This window comes from Salminus brasiliensis, chromosome 11 (genome assembly GCF_030463535.1).
Source record: "Salminus brasiliensis chromosome 11, fSalBra1.hap2, whole genome shotgun sequence".
NCBI lineage: Eukaryota > Metazoa > Chordata > Actinopteri > Characiformes > Bryconidae > Salminus > Salminus brasiliensis.
This window is the reverse complement of record NC_132888.1, coordinates 28,702,288-28,725,645: the sequence shown is the minus strand read 5'-3', so window position 1 is coordinate 28,725,645 and position 23,358 is coordinate 28,702,288. Positions and strand designations below refer to the sequence as shown.

At 40.2% G+C, this 23,358-nt stretch overlaps 1 protein-coding gene across 1 annotated transcript in view; it reads left to right on the top strand.

The window, feature by feature from the left end:
* Nucleotides 1-23,358, top strand: part of LOC140565092 (uncharacterized) — a 343,121-nt gene that overhangs the window by 80,640 nt on the left and 239,123 nt on the right. Inside the window, exon 2 of the mRNA XM_072690904.1 lies at nt 688-694. Within this exon, the coding sequence (XP_072547005.1) occupies nt 688-694 (7 nt within the window). The remainder of the gene's footprint in view (nt 1-687; nt 695-23,358) is intronic.

Genomic DNA, 23,358 nt, shown 5'->3' with positions numbered 1-23,358 from the left:
TTTTTTTCATGGTTAATTCTACTCCATCCACTATGTGGCAGTATAATGGAAGTACGCCAGGTTACAAGCCAAAAGAAGGGAACCATGCTGTAGCAAAGAGGTTTACATGTGGCTAACTTGAGGCCTCACTGTAATGAATTGGTGGAACTATAGGTCCTAATACTCATTGTAAGTTTAATTCTTTATATATTCAGCCATGCCTTGTGTGTTTTATTTGAGATTTTGAGCTGATTTTTTTGCAGAAAGCTTCTCTTTTTCTTGTTTGTTTGTTTCTTTGTTTGCATTGTGTACTGGTAATAAGAGGGTGAGTGCAGACCAAATTTTACCCCCCTTCAAGCACTAGTGAGTCAGTCCACATTATTCTGTCTTTCTTTCACTCTGATATAGGTTAATCTTAGTCTCATCTGTCTGCAAGACCTTTCTCCAGAATTCTGCTGGCTCTCTTAAGTACTTGTTTGCAAATTGTCTATTCTAAGAGTAGTAATATATTTATCAGATGTTTCTCTGTATACTACAGCTGAATTTGGATTTGTATTTGATATGGATGCTTCACTGGAACAATATTACGTAAAACATGTTAAAATAGGCATATATTATAACTGTGTCAAAATAGTGATTTATTTGTTATAAAAATGCCCTACATGCATGTTTAGATTGTCTAAAGTGAGGAAGTTCATTACATCTCAGGTTAGAGGTTTCAAATACAGGTTTGATTGTCTTTATAACTAACCTCAGCATCTCTGTGAGAGTTGTAGGCTTCTGCACTTTTACCATGTACAGCACCTGCTGCATGAATTCAGTCTATTTTGATTAAATATCCTTGTTAAAATTAAAACTGGAAATGTTGAGGAAATTAAGTGATTGTAGTTTCTCTATTGTTTTAAAAAAAAAAGTCACGTCTGAGATTTTAGGACATTGTGAGTGAGAGGAGGGGTGAAGTAAATATCAGCAGATCCAACATCAAACTAACTTGACTGAGCTCCCCAAACTCCAGTGAAAATGTGCTTCGATATACAAGCGAAGAACTGTTGTTTTTTTTGGCTCCTTAGTAAGACAGCATGATTCACTCTGTTAAAGTTTGAATGACTAGCATTTCTGAGGAGACCCTTAAAGCTGGTTGCAATGACCTGTACATGGGTTACTGTCGTGGTCTTCTTTGGAGGACTTCTTTTGGAAAGGAGACTCGTGACCACAGTCTTTCAGTTGTAACAATGAAACATTTTATTCCAGTCAAAAGTACAGTGTGGAGAGAGTCTGCCAATTCAGGGTGCCCCTCTGCTCTCACTCCCAGACAAAGGAACACATTGTGTTTTATTCTCTACTACACGTCATATGTTGTTGTACTGTTCCCATATGCAGGATGTCTGCATTTCATCCAGGAATATTCATTAGCCCCCACAATTACTTATGTGGTCTATGTGCTGCAGACACAGCTGGACCTTTTAACATCTCTGTCACGTAAATCCGAAAGTATGTCTAATCTAAACATTTTATGTTCGTTCAGTTCATGTTCAGTTTATCAAATTTGGTCTGGGAGCAGATCCCAATCTCCTTTCCCAAGTGTAACCCATGGGCCTCACTATATTATTTCTCAACTCCATACCATTCCTTTAGGCCTATGAACATCTGCATAGCCAATAAATATACTAGTTGCTGAGAGTCAATTTATGAGTTGCTGAGCAACTCAAACCAAGGACGTGCATGGTTGAGGCATGGATCAGGATTATAAAATGTCTTCAGAAAGAAGGATGTCCGAAGTACAAAGACCATTGTGAGAGCTTTTCAACTCCTATGTTTTGAATTGTTCTTAAGAACTCAAAGTATGTACTGTTAATTAGAGGGTGAGTGCAGACCAAGCACTTCAAGCACTATTGAGGCAGTCCACATTTTTTCTTTCCTTCAGTCTCATATAGGTTAATCTTAGTCTCATCTGTCCACAAGACCTTTCTGCAGACTTATATAAAAAAATGTTAAAATAGGCATATATTATGACAGTGTCAATATAGTGATTTATTCATTATTAAAAATGTGATACATGCATGTTATGATTGACTGGCTTTAAAATAATCTGCAGATGTTTAATGGGTAAGTGAACATTCGGTTTCTATACATATGTTGACTTTCTTATTTGTCTTTCTTATTTTCAGGATCTCATGACGCACCTTTTTACCTGAAAGTGGATCTGGCCAACAAGGGGCAATCCATCTTCAGCTGCAAGTGGTTGTCTGCATCTGGAACAGTGTCTGGCTGGCTTGCAATTAATCTGCAACTGTGTTGACTTTCTTTTTTGTCTTTCTTTTTTTCAGGATGTCATGACCCACCTCACGGACCTTTTTACCTGAAAGTGGATCTGGCCAACAAGGGGCAATCCATCTTCAGCTGTGAGTGGTTGTCTGCATCTGAAACGGGGTCTGGCTGGCTTGCAATTAATCTGCAACTGAGTAACAGGTAAGTGAACATTCAGTTTCTATACTTATATTGACTTTCTTTTTTGTCTTTCTTATTTTCAGGATGTCATGACCCACCTGAAGCACCTTTTTAACTGAAAGTGGATCTGGCCAACAAGGGGCAATCCATCTTCAGCTGTGAGTGGTTGTCTGCATCTGGAACGGGGTCTGGCTGGCTTGCAATTAGTATGCAACTTTGGAACAGATACGTGTTCATTCGTTTTTTATACATATATTGATTTTCTTTTTTCTTGTCACACAGGATCCCATGACGCATGTATTTACCTGAAAGTGGATCCGGCCAACAATTAGCTATCCATCTGCAGCTGTGAGAGGTTGTCTGCATCTGGAATAGTGTCTGACTGGCTTTCTTCTCATCTGCAACTGAGTAACAGGTAAGTGAATATTCGGTTTCTATACATATATTGACTGTCTTATGTCTTTCTTATTTTCAGGATCTCATGACACAGCTTAAAATGGATTGCCCCTTGTTGGCCAGATCCACTTTCAGGTAAAAAGCTGGGAGTGGTTGTCTGCATCTGGAACAGTGTCTGGCTGGTTTGCAACTAATCCACAACTGTGTAACAGGTAAGTGAACATTCAGTTTCTATACTCACATTGACTTTCTTTTTTGTCTTTCTTATTTTCAGGATCTCATGACCCATCAGGCGCATCTTTTTACCTGAAAGTGGATCTTGCAATTAATCTGCAACTGTGTAACAGGTACGTGTTAATTCGGTTTTTATACATATATTGATTTTCTTTTTTCTTGTCACAAAGGATCTCATGACGCACCTTTTTACCTGAAAGTAGATCTGGCCGACAAGGGGCAATCCATCTTCAGCTGCGAGTGGTTGTCTGCATCTGGAACGGTATCTGGCTGGCTTGCAATTAATCTGCAACTGCGTAACAGGTACGTGGTAATTCGGTTTTTATACATATATTGATTTTCTTTTTTCTTGTCACACAGGATCCCATCACGCACCTTTTTACCTGAAAGTGGATCCGGCCAACAAGGGGCTATCCATGTCCAGCTGTGAGAGGTTGCCTGCATCTGGAATGGTGTCTTACTGGCTTTCTTTTCATCTGCAACTGAGTTACAGGTAAGTGAACATTCAGTTTCTATACTTATATTGACTTTCTTTTTTGTCTTTCTTATTTTCAGGATGTCATGACCCACCTGATGCACCTTTTTACCTGAAAGTGGATCTGGCCAACAAGGGGCAATCCATCTTCAGCTGTGAGTGGTTGTCTGCATCTGGAACGGTGTCTGGCTGGCTTGCAAATAATCTGCAACTGTGTAAAAGATATGTGTTAATTCGTTATTTATACATATTGATTTCTTTTTTTTGGATCAGTGTCTGGCTGGCTTGCAATTAATCTGCAACTGTGTTGACTTTCTTTTTTGTCTTTCTTATTTTCAGGATCACATGACCCACCAGGCGCATCTTTTTACCTGAAAGTGGATCTTGCAATTAATCTGCAACTGTGTAAACGTTACGTGTTAATTCGGTTTTTATACATATATTGATTTTCTTTTTTCTTGTTACACAGGATCTCATGACGCACCTTTTTACCTGAAAGTGGACCTGGCCAACAAGGGGCAATCCATCTTCAGCTACGAGTGGTTGTCTGCATCTGGAACGGTGTCTGGCTGGGTTGCAATTAATCTGCAACTGTGTAACAGGTACGTGTTAATTCGGTTTTTATACATATTTTGATTTTCTTTTTTCTTGTTACACAGGATCTCATGACGCACCTTTTTACCTGAAAGTGGATCTGGCCAACAAGGGGCAATCCATCTCCAGCTGCGAGTGGTTGTCTGCATCTGAAACGGTGTCTGGCTGGCTTGCAATTAATCTGCAACTGTGTAAAAGATACGTGTTAATTCATTTTTTATACATATTGATTTCTTTTTGCTGGATCAGTGTCTGGCTGGCTTGCAATTAATCTGCAACTGTGTTGACTTTCTTTTTTGTCTTTCTTATTTTCAGGATGTCATGATCCACCTGATGCACCTTTTTACCTGAAAGTGGATCTAGCAATTAATCTGCAACTGTGTAACAGGAACGTGTTAATTAGGTTTTTATACATATATTGATTTTCTTTTTTCTTGTCACACAGGATCTCATGACGCACCTTTTTACCTAAAAGTGGATCTGGCCGACAAGGGGCAATCCATCTTCAGCTGCAAGAGGTTGCCTGCATCTGGAATGGTGTCTGACTGGCTTTCTTTTCATCTGCAACTGAGTTACCGGTAAGTGAACATTCAGTTTCTATACTTATATTGACTTTCTTTTTTGTCTTTCTTATTTTCAGGATGTCATGACCCACCTGTTGCAACTTTTTACCTGAAAGTGGATCTGGCCGACAAGGGGCAATCCATCTTCAGCTGCGAGTGGTTGTCTGCATCTGGAACGGTGTCTGGCTGGCTTGCAATTAATCTGCAACTGTGTAACAGGAACGTGTTAATTAGGTTTTTATACATATATTGATTTTCTTTTTTCTTGTCACACAGGATCTCATGACGCACCTTTTTACCTGAAAGTGGATCTGGCCAACAAGGGGCAATCCATCTTCAGCTGCGAGTGGTTGTCTGCATCTGGAACGGTGTCTGGCTGGCTTGCAATTAATCTGCAACTGTTTAACAGGTACGTGTTAATTCGTTTTTTATACATATATTGATTTTCTTTTTTCTTGTCACACAGGATACCATCACGCACCTTTTTACCTGAAAGTGGATCAGGCCAACAAGGGGCTATCCATGTCCAGCTGTGAGAGGTTGCCTGCATCTGGAATGGTGTCTGACTGGCTTTCTTTTCATCTGCACCTGAGCAACCGGTAAGTGAACTTTCAGTTTCTATACTTATATTGACTTTCTTTTTTGTCTTTCTTATTTTCAGGATGTCATGACCCACCTGTTGCAACTTTTTACCTGAAAGTGGATCTGGCCAACAAGGGGCAATCCATCTTAAGCTGTGAGTGGTTGTCTGCATCTGGAACGGTGTCTGGCTGGCTTGCAATTAATCTGCAACTGTGTAAAGGATATGTGTTAATTCGTTTTTTATACATATTGATTTCTTTTTTGGATCAGTGTCTGGCTGGCTTGCAATTAATCTGCAACTGTGTTGACTTTCTTTTTTGTCTTTCTTATTTTCAGGATCACATGACCCACCAGGCGCATCTTTTTACCTGAAAGTGGATCTTGCAATTAATCTGCAACTGTGTAACAGGTACGTATTAATTCGGTTTTTATACATATATTGATTTTCTTTTTTCTTGTTACACAGGATCTCATGACGCACCTTTTTACCTGAAAGTGGATCTGGCCAACAAGGGGCAATCCATCTCCAGCTGCGAGTGGTTGTCTGCATCTGAAACGGTGTCTGGCTGGCTTGCAATTAATCTGCAACTGTGTAAAAGATACGTATTAATTCGTTTTTTATACATATTGATTTCTTTTTGCTGGATCAGTGTCTGGCTGGCTTGCAATTAATCTGCAACTGTGTTGACTTTCTTTTTTGTCTTTCTTATTTTCAGGATGTCATGATCCACCTGATGCACCTTTTTACCTGAAAGTGGATCTAGCAATTAATCTGCAACTGTGTAACAGGAACGTGTTAATTAGGTTTTTATACATATATTGATTTTCTTTTTTCTTGTCACACAGGATCTCATGACGCACCTTTTTACCTAAAAGTGGATCTGGCCGACAAGGGGCAATCCATCTTCAGCTGCAAGAGGTTGCCTGCATCTGGAATGGTGTCTGACTGGCTTTCTTTTCATCTGCAACTGAGTTACCGGTAAGTGAACATTCAGTTTCTATACTTATATTGACTTTCTTTTTTGTCTTTCTTATTTTCAGGATGTCATGACCCACCTGTTGCAACTTTTTACCTGAAAGTGGATCTGGCCGACAAGGGGCAATCCATCTTCAGCTGCGAGTGGTTGTCTGCATCTGGAACGGTGTCTGGCTGGCTTGCAATTAATCTGCAACTGTGTAACAGGTACGTGTTAATTCGGTTTTTATACATATTTTGAGTTTCTTTTTTCTTGTCACACAGTATCTCATCACGCATCTTTTACCTGAAAGTGGATCTGGCCAACAAGGGGCAATCCATCTCCAGCTGCGAGTGGTTTTCTGCATCTGAAACGGTGTGTGGCTGGCTTGCAATTAATCTGCAACTGTGTAAAAGATACGTGTTAATTTGTTTTTTATACATATTAATTTCTTTTTTCTGGATCAGTGTCTGGCTGGCTTGCAATTAATCTGCAACTGTGTTGACTTTCTTTTTTGTCTTTCTTATTTTCAGGATCACATGACCCACCAGGCGCATCTTTTTACCTGAAAGTGGATCTTGCAATTAATCTGCAACTGTGTAACAGGTACGTATTAATTCGGTTTTTATACATATATTGATTTTCTTTTTTCTTGTCACACAGGATCTCATCACGCATCTTTTTACCTGAAAGTGGATCTGGCCAACAAGGGGCAATCCATCTTCAGCTGCGAGTGGTTGTCTGCATCTGAAACGGTGTGTGGCTGGCTTGCAATTAATCTGCAACTGTGTAACAGGTACGTGTTAATTCGGTTTTTATACATATATTGATTTTCTTTTTTTTGTTACACAGGATCTCATGACGCACCTTTTTACCTGAAAGTGGACATGGCCAACAAGGGGCAATCCATCTTCAGCTGCGAGTGGTTGTCTGCATCTGGAACGTTGTCTGGCTGGCTTGCAATTAATCTGCAACTGTGTAACAGGTACGTGTTAAATCGGGTTTTGTACTTATATTGATTTTCTTTTTTCTTGTCACAGAGGATCTCATGATGCACCTTTTTACCTGAAAGTGGATCTGGCCAACAAGGGGCAATCCATCTTCAGCTGTGAGTGGTTGTCTGCATCTGGAATGGTGTCTGGCTGGCTTGCAATTAATCTGCAACTGTGTAAAAGATACGTGTTAATTCGGTTTTTATACATATGTTGATATTCTTTTTTTTTTGTCACACAGGATCCCATCACGCACCTTTTTACCTGAAAGTGGATCCGTCCAACAAGGGGCTATCCATGTCCAGCTGTGAGAGGTTGCCTGCATCTGGAATGGTGTCTGACTGGCTTTCTTTTCATCTGCAACTGAGTAACCAGTAAGTGAACATTCAGTTTCTATACTTATATTGACTTTCTTTTTTGTTTTTCCCTTTTTTCAGGATGTCATGACCCACCTGACGCACCTTTTTACCTGAAAGTGGATCTGGCCAACAAGGGGCAATCCATCTTCAGCTGTGAGTGGTTGTCTGCATCTGGAACGGTGTCTGGCTGGCTTGCAATTAATCTGCAACTGTGTAAAAGATATGTGTTAATTCGTTTTTTATACATATTGATTTCTTTTTTTTGGATCAGTGTCTGGCTGGCTTGCAATTAATCTGCAACTGTGTTGACTTTCTTTTTTGTCTTTCTTATTTTCAGGATCACATGACCCACCAGGCGCATCTTTTTACCTGAAAGTGGATCTTGCAATTAATCTGCAACTGTGTAAACGGTACGTGTTAATTCGGTTTTTATACATATATTGATTTTCTTTTTTCTTGTTACACAGGATCTCATGACGCACCTTTTTACCTGAAAGTGGACCTGGCCAACAAGGGGCAATCCATCTTCAGCTACGAGTGGTTGTCTGCATCTGGAACGGTGTCTGGCTGGCTTGCAATTAATCTGCAACTGTGTAACAGGTACGTGTTAATTCGGTTTTTATACATATTTTGAGTTTCTTTTTTCTTGTCACACAGTATCTCATCACGCATCTTTTACCTGAAAGTGGATCTGGCCAACAAGGGGCAATCCATCTCCATCTGCGAGTGGTTGTCTGCATCTGAAACGGTGTCTGGCTGGCTTGCAATTAATCTGCAACTGTGTAAAAGATACGTGTTAATTCGTTTTTTATACATATTGATTTCTTTTTTCTGGATCAGTGTCTGGCTGGCTTGCAATTAATCTGCAACTGTGTTGACTTTCTTTTTTGTCTTTCTTATTTTCAGGATCACATGACCCACAAGGCACATCTTTTTACCTGAAAGTGGATCTAGCAATTAATCTGCAACTGTGTAACAGGAACGTGTTAATTAGGTTTTTATACATATATTGATTTTCTTTTTTCTTGTCACACAGGATACCATCACGCACCTTTTTACCTGAAAGTGGATCCGGCCAACAAGGGGCTATCCATGTCCAGCTGTGAGAGGTTGCCTGCATCTGGAATGGTGTCTGACTGGCTTTCTTTTCATCTGCAACTGAGTTACCGGTAAGTGAACATTCAGTTTCTGTACTTATATTGACTTTCTTTTTTGTCTTTCTTATTTTCAGGATGTCATGACCCACCTGTTGCAACTTTTTACCTGAAAGTGGATCTGGCCGACAAGGGGCAATCCATCTTCAGCTGCGAGTGGTTGTCTGCATCTGGAACGGTGTCTGGCTGGCTTGCAATGAATCTGCAACTGTGTAACAGGTACGTGTTAATTCGGTTTTTATACATATTTTGAGTTTCTTTTTTCTTGTCACACAGTATCTCATCACGCATCTTTTACCTGAAAGTGGATCTGGCCAACAAGGGGCAATCCATCTCCAGCTGCGAGTGGTTTTCTGCATCTGAAACGGTGTCTGGCTGGCTTGCAATTAATCTGCAACTGTGTAAAAGATACGTGTTAATTCGTTTTTTATTCATATTGATTTATTTTTTCTGGATCAGTGTCTGGCTGGCTTGCAATTAATCTGCAACTGTGTTGACTTTCTTTTTTGTCTTTCTCATTTTCAGGATGTCTTGACCCACCTGACGCATCTTTTTACCTGAAAGTGGATCTTGGAATTAATCTGCAACTTTGTAACAGGTACGTGTTAATTCGGTTTTTATACATATATTGATTTTCTTTATTCTTGTCACACAGGATCTCATGATGCACCTTTTTGCCTGAAAGTGGATCTGGCCAACAAGGGGCAATCCATCTTCAGCTGCGAGTGGTTGTCTGCATCTGGAACGTTGTCTGGCTGACTTGCAATTAATCTGCAACTGCGTAACAGGTATGTGTTAATTCGGTTTTTATACATATATTGATTTTCTTTTTTCTTGTCACACAGGATCCCAGCACGCACCTTTTTACCTGAACCTGGTTCCAGCCAACAAGGGGCTATCCATGTCCAGCTGTGAGAGGTTGCCTGCATCTGGAATGGTGTCTGACTGGCTTTCTTTTCTTCTGCAACTAAGTTACAGGTAAGTGAACATTCAGTTTCTATACTTATATTGACTTTCTTTTTTGTCTTTCTTATTTTCAGGATGTCATGACCCAACTGACGCACCTTTTTACCTGAAAGTGGATCTGGCCAACATGGGGCAATCCATCTTCAGCTATGAGTGGTTGTCTGCATCTGGAACGGTGTCTGGCTGGCTTGCAATTAATCTGCAACTGTGTAAAAGATATGTGTTAATTTGTTTTGTATACATAGATTTCTTTTTTTTTGGATCAGTGTCTGGCTGGCTTGCAATTAATCTGCAACTGTGTTGACTTTCTTTTTTGTCTTTCTTATTTTCAGGATCACATGACCCACAAGGTGCATCTTTTTACCTGAAAGTGGATCTTGAAATTAATCTGCAACTGTGTAACAGGTACGTGTTAATTCGGTTTTTATACATATATTGATTTTCTTTTTTCTTGTCACAAAGGATCTCATGACGCACCTTTTTACCTGAAAGTAGATCTGGCTGACAAGGGGCAATCCATCTTCAGCTGCGAGTGGTTGTCTGTATCTGGAACGGTATCTGGCTGGCTTGCAATTAATCTGCAACTGCGTAACAGGTACGTGTTAATTCGGTTTTTATACATATATTGATTTTCTTTTTTCTTGTCACACAGGATCGCATCACGCACCTTTTTACCTGAACGTGGTTCCGGCCAACAAGGGGCTATCCATGTCCAGCTGTGAGAGGTTGCCTGCATCTGGAATGGTGTCTGACTGGCTTTCTTTTCATCTGCAACTGAGTTACAGGTAAGTGAACATTCAGTTTCTATACTTATATTGACTTTCTTTTTTGTCTTTCTTATTTTCAGGATGTCATGACCCAACTGACGCACCTTTTTACCTGAAAGTGGATCTGGCCAACATGGGGCAATCCATCTTCAGCTATGAGTGGTTGTCTGCATCTGGAACGGTGTCTGGCTGGCTTGCAATTAATCTGCAACTGTGTAAAAGATATGTGTTAATTCGTTTTTTATACATATTGATTTCTTTTTTTTTGGATCAGTGTCTGGCTGGCTTGCAATTAATCTGCAACTGTGTTGACTTTCTTTTTTGTCTTTCTTATTTTCAGGATCACATGACCCACAAGGTGCATCTTTTTACCTGAAAGTGGATCTTGCAATTAATCTGCAACTGTGTAACAGGTACGTGTTAATTCGGTTTTTATACATATATTGATTTTCTTTTTTCTTGTCACACAGGATCTCATGACGCACCTTTTTACCTGAAAGTGGATCTGGCCAACAAAGGGCAATCCATCTTCAGCTGCAAGGGGTTGTCTGCATCTGGAACGTTGTCTGGCTGGCTTGCAATTAATCTGCAACTGTGTAACAGGTACGTGTTAATTCGGTTTTGATACATATATTGATTTTCTTTTTTCTTATCACACAGGATCCCATCACGCACCTTTTTACCTGAAAGTGGATCCGGCCAACAAGGGGCTATCCATGTCCAGCTGTGAGAGGTTGCCTGCATCTGGAATGGTGTCTGACTGGCTTTCTTTTCATCTGCAACTGAGTAACCGGTAAGTGAACATTCAGTTTCTATACTTATATTGACTTTCTTTTTTGTCTTTCTTATTTTCAGGATGTCATGACCCACCTGATGCACCTTTTTACCTGAAAGTGGATCTGGCCAACAAGGGGCAACCCATCTTCAGCTGTGAGTGGTTGTCTGCATCTGGAACAGTGTCTGGCTGGCTTGCAATTAATCTGCAACTGTGTAAAAGATATGTGTTAATTTGTTTTGTATACATATTGATTTCTTTTTTTTTGGATCAGTGTCTGGCTGGCTTGCAATTAATCTGCAACTGTGTTGACTTTCTTTTTTGTCTTTCTTATTTTCAGGATCACATGACCCACAAGGTGCATCTTTTTACCTGAAAGTGGATCTTGAAATTAATCTGCAACTGTGTAACAGGTACGTGTTAATTCGGTTTTTATACATATATTGATTTTCTTTTTTCTTGTCACAAAGGATCTCATGACGCACCTTTTTACCTGAAAGTAGATCTGGCTGACAAGGGGCAATCCATCTTCAGCTGCGAGTGGTTGTCTGTATCTGGAACGGTATCTGGCTGGCTTGCAATTAATCTGCAACTGCGTAACAGGTACGTGTTAATTCGGTTTTTATACATATATTGATTTTCTTTTTTCTTGTCACACAGGATCGCATCACACACCTTTTTACCTGAACGTGGTTCCGGCCAACAAGGGGCTATCCATGTCCAGCTGTGAGAGGTTGCCTGCATCTGGAATGGTGTCTGACTGGCTTTCTTTTCATCTGCAACTGAGTTACAGGTAAGTGAACATTCAGTTTCTATACTTATATTGACTTTCTTTTTTGTCTTTCTTATTTTCAGGATGTCATGACCCAACTGACGCACCTTTTTACCTGAAAGTGGATCTGGCCAACATGGGGCAATCCATCTTCAGCTATGAGTGGTTGTCTGCATCTGGAACGGTGTCTGGCTGGCTTGCAATTAATCTGCAACTGTGTAAAAGATATGTGTTAATTCGTTTTTTATACATATTGATTTCTTTTTTTTTGGATCAGTGTCTGGCTGGCTTGCAATTAATCTGCAACTGTGTTGACTTTCTTTTTTGTCTTTCTTATTTTCAGGATCACATGACCCACAAGGTGCATCTTTTTACCTGAAAGTGGATCTTGCAATTAATCTGCAACTGCGTAACAGGTACGTGTTAATTCGTTTTTTATATATATATTGATTTTCTTTTTTCTTGTCACACAGGATCTCATGACGCACCTTTTTGCCTGAAAGTGGATCTGGCCAACAAAGGGCAATCCATCTTCAGCTGCAAGTGGTTGTCTGCATCTGGAACGTTGTCTGGCTGGCTTGCAATTAATCTGCAACTGTGTAACAGGTACGTGTTAATTCGGTTTTTATACATATATTGATTTTCTTTTTTCTTGTCACAAAGGATCCCATCACGCACCTTTTTACCTGAAAGTGGATCCGGCCAACAAGGGGCTATCCATGTCCAGCTGTGAGAGGTTGCCTGCATCTGGAATGGTGTCTGACTGGCTTTCTTTTCATCTGCAACTGAGTTACCGGTAAGTGAACATTCAGTTTCTATACTTATATTGACTTTCTTTTTTGTCTTTCTTATTTTCAGGATGTCATGACCCACCTGACGCATCTTTTTACCTGAAAGTGGATCTTGCAGTTAATCTGCAACTGTGTAACAGGTACGTGTTAGTTCTGTTTTTATACATATATTGATTCTTTTTTTTGTCTCACAGGATCCCATCACGGACCTTTTTACCTGAAAGTGGATCCGGCCAACAAGGGGCTATCCATGTCCAGCTGTGAGAGGTTGCCTGCATCTGGAATGGTGTCTGACTGGCTTTCTTTTCATCTGCAACTGAGTAACCGGTAAGTGAACATTCAGTTTCTATACTGATATTGACTTTCTTTTTTGTCTTTCTTATTTTCAGGATGTCATGACCCACCTGATGCACCTTTTTACCTGAAAGTGGATCTGGCCAACAAGGGGCAACCCATCTTCAGCTGCGAGTGGTTGTCTGCATCTGAAATTGTGTCTGGCTGGCTTGCAATTAATCTGCAACTGTGTAAAAGATACGTGTTAATTCGTTTTTTATACATATTGATTTCTTTTTTTTTGGATCAGTGTCTGGCTGAATTGCAATTAATCTGCAACTGTGTTGACTTTCTTTTTTGTCTTTCTTATTTTCAGGATCACATGACCCACAAGGTGCATCTTTTTACCTGAAAGTGGATCTTGCAATTAATCTGCAACTGTGTAACAGGTACGTGTTAATTCGGTTTTTATACATATATTGATTTTCTTTTTTCTTGTCACAAAGGATCTCATGACGCACCTTTTTACCTGAAAGTAGATCTGGCCGACAAGGGGCAATCCATCTTCAGCTGCGAGTGGTTGTCTGCATCTGGAACGGTATCTGGCTGGCTTGCAATTAATCTGCAACTGCGTAACAGGTACGTGGTAATTCGGTTTTTATACATATATTGATTTTCTTTTTTCTTGTCACACAGGATCCCAGCACGCACCTTTTTACCTGAACGTGGTTCCGGCCAACAAGGGGCTATCCATGTCCAGCTGTGAGAGGTTGCCTGCATCTGGAATGGTGTCTGACTGGCTTTCTTTTCTTCTGCAACTGAGTTACAGGTAAGTGAACATTCAGTTTCTATACTTATATTGACTTTCTTTTTTGTCTTTCTTATTTTCAGGATGTCATGACCCAACTGACGCACCTTTTTACCTGAAAGTGGATCTGGCCAACATGGGGCAATCCATCTTCAGCTATGAGTGGTTGTCTGCATCTGGAACGGTGTCTGGCTGGCTTGCAATTAATCTGCAACTGTGTAAAAGATATGTGTTAATTCGTTTTTTATACATATTGATTTCTTTTTTTTTGGATCAGTGTCTGGCTGGCTTTCAATTATTCTGCAACTGTGTTGACTTTCTTTTTTGTCTTTCGTATTTTCAGGATCACATGACCCACCAGGTGCATCTTTTTACCTGAAAGTGGATTTTGCAATTAATCTGCAACTGTGTAACAGGTACGTGTTAATTCGGTTTTTATACATATATTGATTTTCTTTTTTCTTGTCACACAGGATCTCATGACGCACCTTTTTGCCTGAAAGCTGATCTGGCCAACAAAGGGCAATCCATCTTCAGCTGCAAGAGGTTGTCTGCATCTGGAACGTTGTCTGGCTGGCTTGCAATTAATCTGCAACTGTGTAACAGGTACGTGTTAATTCGGTTTTTATACATATATTGATTTTCTTTTTTCTTATCACACAGGATCCCATCACGCACCTTTTTACCTGAACGTGGTTCCGGCCAACAAGGGGCTATCCATGTCCAGCTGTGAGAGGTTGCCTGCATCTGGAATGGTGTCTGACTGGCTTTCTTTTCTTCTGCAACTGAGTTACAGGTAAGTGAACATTCAGTTTCTATACTTATATTGACTTTCTTTTTTGTCTTTCTTATTTTCAGGATGTCATGACCCAACTGACGCACCTTTTTACCTGAAAGTGGATCTGGCCAACATGGGGCAATCCATCTTCAGCTATGAGTGGTTGTCTGCATCTGGAACGGTGTCTGGCTGGCTTGCAATTAATCTGCAACTGTGTAAAAGATATGTGTTAATTCGTTTTTTATACATATTGATTTCTTTTTTTTTGGATCAGTGTCTGGCTGGCTTTCAATTATTCTGCAACTGTGTTGACTTTCTTTTTTGTCTTTCGTATTTTCAGGATCACATGACCCACCAGGTGCATCTTTTTACCTGAAAGTGGATTTTGCAATTAATCTGCAACTGTGTAACAGGTACGTGTTAATTCGGTTTTTATACATATATTGATTTTCTTTTTTCTTGTCACACAGGATCTCATGACGCACCTTTTTGCCTGAAAGCTGATCTGGCCAACAAAGGGCAATCCATCTTCAGCTGCAAGAGGTTGTCTGCATCTGGAACGTTGTCTGGCTGGCTTGCAATTAATCTGCAACTGTGTAACAGGTACGTGTTAATTCGGTTTTTATACATATATTGATTTTCTTTTTTCTTATTACACAGGATCCCATCACGCACCTTTTTACCTGAAAGTGGATCCGGCCAACAAGGGGCTATCCATGTCCAGCTGTGAGAGGTTGCCTGCATCTGGAATGGTGTCTGACTGGCTTTCTTTTCATCTGCAACTGAGTAACCGGTAAGTGAACATTCAGTTTCTATACTTATATTGACTTTCTTTTTTGTCTTTCTTATTTTCAGGATGTCATGACCCACCTGATGCACCTTTTTACCTGAAAGTGGATCTGGCCAACAAGGGGCAACCCATCTTCAGCTGTGAGTGGTTGTCTGCATCTGGAACAGTGTCTGGCTGGCTTGCAATTAATCTGCAACTGTGTAAAAGATATGTGTTAATTCGTTTTTTATACATATTGATTTCTTTTTTTTTGGATCAGTGTCTGGCTGGCTTGCAATTAATCTGCAACTGTGTTGACTTTCTTTTTTGTCTTTCTTATTTTCAGGATCACATGACCCACAAGGTGCATCTTTTTACCTGAAAGTGGATCTTGCAATTAATCTGCAACTGTGTAACAGGTACGTGTTAATTCGGTTTTTATACATATATTGATTTTCTTTTTTCTTGTCACAAAGGATCTCATGACGCACCTTTTTACCTGAAAGTAGATCTGGCTGACAAGGGGCAATCCATCTTCAGCTGCGAGTGGTTGTCTGTATCTGGAACGGTATCTGGCTGGCTTGCAATTAATCTGCAACTGCCTAACAGGTACGTGTTAATTCGGTTTTTATACATATATTGATTTTCTTTTTTCTTGTCACACAGGATCGCATCACGCACCTTTTTACCTGAACGTGGTTCCGGCCAACAAGGGGCTATCCATGTCCAGCTGTGAGAGGTTGCCTGCATCTGGAATGGTGTCTGACTGGCTTTCTTTTCATCTGCAACTGAGTTACAGGTAAGTGAACATTCAGTTTCTATACTTATATTGACTTTCTTTTTTGTCTTTCTTATTTTCAGGATGTCATGACCCAACTGACGCACCTTTTTACCTGAAAGTGGATCTGGCCAACATGGGGCAATCCATCTTCAGCTATGAGTGGTTGTCTGCATCTGGAACGGTGTCTGGCTGGCTTGCAATTAATCTGCAACTGTGTAAAAGATATGTGTTAATTCGTTATTTATACATATTGATTTCTTTTTTTTGGATCAGTGTCTGGCTGGCTTGCAATTATTCTGCAACTGTGTTGACTTTCTTTTTTGTCTTTCATATTTTCAGGATCACATGACCCACCAGGTGCATCTTTTTACCTGAAAGTGGATTTTGCAATTAATCTGCAACTGTGTAACAGGTACGTGTTAATTCGGTTTTTATACATATATTGATTTTCTTTTTTCTTGTCACACAGGATCTCATGACGCACCTTTTTACCTGAAAGTAGTTCTGGCCGACAAGGGGCAATCCATCTTCAGCTGCGAGTGGTTTTCTGTATCTGGAACGGTATCTGGCTGGCTTGCAATTAATCTGCAACTGCATAACAGGTACGTGTTAATTCGGTTTTTATACATATATTGATTTTCTTTTTTCTTGTCACACAGGATCCCATCACGCACCTTTTTACCTGAACGTGGTTCCGGCCAACAAGGTGCTATCCATGTCCAGCTGTGAGAGGTTGCCTGCATCTGGAATGGTGTCTGACTGGCTTTCTTTTCATCTGCAACTGAGTTACAGGTAAGTGAACATTCAGTTTCTATACTTATATTTACTTTCTTTTTTGTCTTTCTTATTTTTAGGATGTCATGACCCACCTGACGCAAATGTTTACCTGAAAGTGGATCTGGCCAACAAGGGGCAATCCATCTTCAGCTGTGAGTGGTTGTCTGCATCTGGAACGGTGTCTGGCTGGCTTGCAATTAATCTGCAACTGTGTTGACTTTCTTTTTTGTCTTTCTCATTTTCAGGATGTCATGACCCACCTGACGCATCTTTTTACCTGAAAGTGGATCTTGGAATTAATCTGCAACTGTGTAACAGGTACGTGTTAATTCGTTTTTTATACATATATTGATTTTCTTTTTTCTTGTCACACAGGATCTCATGACGCACCTTTTTGCCTGAAAGTGGATCTGGCCAACAAAGGGCAATCCATCTTCAGCTGCAAGTGGTTGTCTGCATCTGGAACGTTGTCTGGCTGGCTTGCAATTAATCTGCAACTGTGTAACAGGTACGTGTTAAATCGGGTTTTATACATATATTGATTTTCTTTTTTCTTGTCACACAGGATCTCATGATGCAACTTTTTACCTGAAAGTGGATCTGGCCAACAAGGGGCAATCCATCTTCAGCTGTGAGTGGTTGTCTGCATCTGAAACGGTGTCTGGCTGGCTTGCAATTAATCTGCAACTGTGTAACAGGTACGTGTTAATTCGGTTTTTATACATTTATTGATTTTCTTTTTTCTTGTCACAAAGGATCCCATCACGCACCTTTTTACCTGAAAGTGGATCCGGCCAACAAGGGGCTATCCATCTTCAGCTGTGAGTGGTTGTCTGCATCTGGAACGGTGTCTGGCTGGCTTGCAATTAATCTGTAACTGTGTAAAAGATACGTGTTCATTTGTTTTTTATACATAATTATTTCTTTTTTCTGGAACAGTGTCTGTCTGGCTTGATATTAATCTGCAACTGTATTGACTTTCTTTTTTGTCTTTCTTATTTTCAGGATCTCATGACCCACCTGACGCATCTTTTTACCTGAAAGTGGATTTTGCAATTAATCTGCAACTGTGTAACAGGTACGTGTTAATTCGTTTTTTATACATATATTGATTTTCTTTTTTCTTGTCACACAGGATCTCATGACGCACCTTTTTACCTGAAAGTGGATCTGGCCAACAAAGGGCAATCCATCCTCAGCTGCAAGTGGTTGTCTGCATCTGGAACGTTGTCTGGCTGGCTTGCAATTAATCTGCAACTGTGTAACAGGTACGTGTTAAATCGGGTTTTATACATATATTGATTTTCTTTTTTCTTGTCACACAGGATCTCATGATGCAACTTTTTACCTGAAAGTGGATCTGGCCAACAAGGGGCAATCCATCTTCAGCTGTGAGTGTTTGCCTGCATCTGGAACGGTGTCTGACTGGCTTTCTTTTCATCTGCAACTGAGTTACAGGTAAGTGAACATTCAGTTTATATACTTATCTTGACTTTCTTTTTTGTCTTTCTTATTTTCAGGATGTCATGACCCACCTTACGCATCTTTTTACCTGAAAGTGGATCTTGCAGTTAATCTGCAACTGTGTAACAGGTACGTGTTAGTTCGGTTTTTATACATATATTGATTCTTTTTTTTGTGTCACAGGATCCCATCACGGACCTTTTTACCTGAAAGTGGATCCGGCCAACAAGGGGCTGTCAATGTCCAGCTGTGAGAGGTTGCCTGCATCTGGAACGGTGTCTGACTGGCTTTCTTTTCATCTGCAACTGAGTTACAGGTAAGTGAACATTCAGTTTCTATACTTATATTTACTTTCTTTTTTGTCTTTCTTATTTTTAGGATGTCATGACCCACCTGACGCAACTGTTTACCTGAAAGTGGATCTGGCCAACAAGGGGCAATCCATCTTCAGCTGTGAGTGGTTGTCTGCATCTGGAACGGTGTCTGGCTGGCTTGCAATTAATCTGCAACTGTGTAAAAGATACGTGTTAATTCGTTTTTTTTATACATAATGATTTCTTTTTTCTGGATCAGTGTCTGGCTGGCCTGCAATTAATCTGCAACTGTGTTGACTTTCTTTTTTGTCTTTCTCATTTTCAGGATGTCATGACCCACCTGACGCATCTTTTTACCTGAAAGTGGATCTTGGAATTAATCTGCAACTGTGTAACAGGTACGTGTTAATTCGTTTTTTATACATACATTGATTTTCTTTTTTCTTGTCACACAGGATCTCATAACGCACCTTTTTGCCTGAAAGTGGATCTGGCCAACAAAGGGCAATCCATCCTCAGCTGCAAGTGGTTGTCTGCATCTGGAACGTTGTCTGGTTGGCTTGCAATTAATCTGCAACTGTGTAACAGGTACGTGTTAAATCGGGTTTTATACATATATTGATTTTCTTTTTTCTTGTCACACAGGATCTCATGATGCAACTTTTTACCTGAAAGTGGATCTGGCCAACAAGGGGCAATCCATCTTCAGCTGTGAGTGTTTGCCTGCATCTGGAACGGTGTCTGACTGGCTTTCTTTTCATCTGCAACTGAGTTACAGGTAAGTGAACATTCAGTTTATATACTTATCTTGACTTTCTTTTTTGTCTTTCTTATTTTCATGACCCACCTGACGCATCTTTTTACCTGAAAGTGGATCTTGCAGTTAATCTGCAACTGTGTAACAGGTACGTGTTAGTTCGGTTTTTATACATATATTGATTCTTTTTTTTGTGTCACAGGATCCCATCACGGACCTTTTTACCTGAAAGTGGATCCGGCCAACAAGGGGCTGTCAATGTCCAGCTGTGAGAGGTTGCCTGCATCTGGAACGGTGTCTGACTTGCTTTCTTTTCATTTGCAACTGAGTTACAGGTAAGTGAACATTCAGTTTATATACTTACATTGACTTTCTTTTTTGTCTTTCTCATTTTCAGGATGTCATGACCCACCTGATGCACCTTTTTACCTGAAAGTGGATCCGGCCAACAAGGGGCTGTCAATGTCCAGCTGTGAGAGGTTGCCTGCATCTGGAACGGTGTCTGACTGGCTTTCTTTTCATCTGCAACTGAGTTACAGGTAAGTGAACATTCAGTTTCTATACTTATATTTACTTTCTTTTTTGTCTTTCTTATTTTTAGGATGTCATGACCCACCTGACGCAACTGTTTACCTGAAAGTGGATCTGGCCAACAAGGGGCAATCCATCTTCAGCTGTGAGTGGTTGTCTGCATCTGGAACGGTGTCTGGCTGGCTTGCAATTAATCTGCAACTGTGTAAAAGATACGTGTTAATTCGTTTTTTTTATGCATAATGATTTATTTTTTCTGGATCAGTGTCTGGCTGGCCTGCAATTAATCTGCAACTGTGTTGACTTTCTTTTTTGTCTTTCTCATTTTCAGGATGTCATGACCCACCTGATGCACCTTTTTACCTGAAAGTGGATCCGGCCAACAAGGGGCTGTCAATGTCCAGCTGTGAGAGGTTGCCTGCATCTGGAACGGTGTCTGACTGGCTTTCTTTTCATCTGCAACTGAGTTACAGGTAAGTGAACATTCAGTTTCTATACTTATATTTACTTTCTTTTTTGTCTTTCTTATTTTTAGGATGTCATGACCCACCTGACGCAACTGTTTACCTGAAAGTGGATCTGGCCAACAAGGGGCAATCCATCTTCAGCTGTGAGTGGTTGTCTGCATCTGGAACGGTGTCTGGCTGGCTTGCAATTAATCTGCAACTGTGTAAAAGATACGTGTTAATTCGTTTTTTTTATACATAATGATTTCTTTTTTCTGGATCAGTGTCTGGCTGGCCTGCAATTAATCTGCAACTGTGTTGACTTTCTTTTTTGTCTTTCTCATTTTCAGGATGTCATGACCCACCTGACGCATCTTTTTACCTGAAAGTGGATCTTGGAATTAATCTGCAACTGTGTAACAGGTACGTGTTAATTCGTTTTTTATACATACATTGATTTTCTTTTTTCTTGTCACACAGGATCTCATAACGCACCTTTTTGCCTGAAAGTGGATCTGGCCAACAAAGGGCAATCCATCCTCAGCTGCAAGTGGTTGTCTGCATCTGGAACGTTGTCTGGTTGGCTTGCAATTAATCTGCAACTGTGTAACAGGTACGTGTTAAATCGGGTTTTATACATATATTGATTTTCTTTTTTCTTGTCACACAGGATCTCATGATGCAACTTTTTACCTGAAAGTGGATCTGGCCAACAAGGGGCAATCCATCTTCAGCTGTGAGTGTTTGCCTGCATCTGGAACGGTGTCTGACTGGCTTTCTTTTCATCTGCAACTGAGTTACAGGTAAGTGAACATTCAGTTTATATACTTATCTTGACTTTCTTTTTTGTCTTTCTTATTTTCATGACCCACCTGACGCATCTTTTTACCTGAAAGTGGATCTTGCAGTTAATCTGCAACTGTGTAACAGGTACGTGTTAGTTCGGTTTTTATACATATATTGATTCTTTTTTTTGTGTCACAGGATCCCATCACGGACCTTTTTACCTGAAAGTGGATCCGGCCAACAAGGGGCTGTCAATGTCCAGCTGTGAGAGGTTGCCTGCATCTGGAACGGTGTCTGACTTGCTTTCTTTTCATTTGCAACTGAGTTACAGGTAAGTGAACATTCAGTTTATATACTTACATTGACTTTCTTTTTTGTCTTTCTCATTTTCAGGATGTCATGACCCACCTGATGCACCTTTTTACCTGAAAGTGGATCCGGCCAACAAGGGGCTGTCAATGTCCAGCTGTGAGAGGTTGCCTGCATCTGGAACGGTGTCTGACTGGCTTTCTTTTCATCTGCAACTGAGTTACAGGTAAGTGAACATTCAGTTTCTATACTTATATTTACTTTCTTTTTTGTCTTTCTTATTTTTAGGATGTCATGACCCACCTGACGCAACTGTTTACCTGAAAGTGGATCTGGCCAACAAGGGGCAATCCATCTTCAGCTGTGAGTGGTTGTCTGCATCTGGAACGGTGTCTGGCTGGCTTGCAATTAATCTGCAACTGTGTAAAAGATACGTGTTAATTCGTTTTTTATACATAATGATTTCTTTTTTCTGGAACAGTGTCTGGCTGGCTTGCAATTAATCTGCAACTGTATTGACTTTCTTTTTTGTCTTTCTTATTTTCAGGATCTCATGACCCACCTGACGCATCTTTTTACCTGAAAGTGGATTTTGCAATTAATCTGCAACTGTCTAACAGGTACGTGTTAATTCGGTTTTTATACATATATTGATTTTCTTTTTTCTTGTCACACAAGATCCCATCACGCAACTTTTTACCTGAAAGTGGATCCGGCCAACAAGGGGCTATCCATGTCCAGCTGTGAGAGGTTGCCTGCATCTGGAATGGTGTCTGACTGGCTTTCTTTTCATCTGCAACTGAGTTACCGGTAAGTGAACATTCAGTTTCTATACTTATATTGACTTTCTTTTTTGTCTTTCTTATTTTCAGGATGTCATGACTCACCTGATGCAACTTTTTACCTGAAAGTGGATCTGGCCAACAAGGGGCAATCCATCTTAAGCTGTGAGTGGTTGTCTGCATCTGGAACGGTGTCTGGCTGGCTTGCAATTAATCTGCAACTGTGTAAAAGATACGTGTTAATTCGTTTTTTATACATATTGATTTCTTTTTTTTGGATCAGTATCTGGCTGGCTTGCAATTAATCTGCAACTGTGTTGACTTTCTTTTTTGTCTTTCTTATTTTCAGGATCTCATGACCCACCTGACGCATCTTTTTACCTGAAAGTGGATTTTGCAATTAATCTGCAACTGTGTAACAGGTACGTGTTAATTCGTTTTTTATACATATATTGATTTTCTTTTTTCTTGTCACACAGGATCTCATGACGCACCTTTTTACCTGAAATTAGTTCTGGCCGACAAGGGGCAATCCATCTTCAGCTGCGAGTGGTTTTCTGCATCTGGAACGGTATCTGGCTGGCTTGCAATTAATCTGCAACTGCGTAACAGGTACGTGTTAATTCGGTTTTTATACATATATTGATTTTCTTTTTTCTTGTCACACAGGATCCCATCACGCACCTTTTTACCTGAACGTGGTTCCGGCCAACAAGGTGCTATCCATGTCCAGCTGTGAGAGGTTGCCTGCATCTGGAATGGTGTCTGACTGGCTTTCTTTTCATCTGCAACTGAGTTACAGGTAAGTGAACATTCAGTTTCTATACTTATATTTACTTTCTTTTTTGTCTTTCTTATTTTTAGGATGTCATGACCCACCTGACGCAACTGTTTACCTGAAAGTGGATCTGGCCAACAAGGGGCAATCCATCTTCAGCTGTGAGTGGTTGTCTGCATCTGGAACGGTGTCTGGCTGGCTT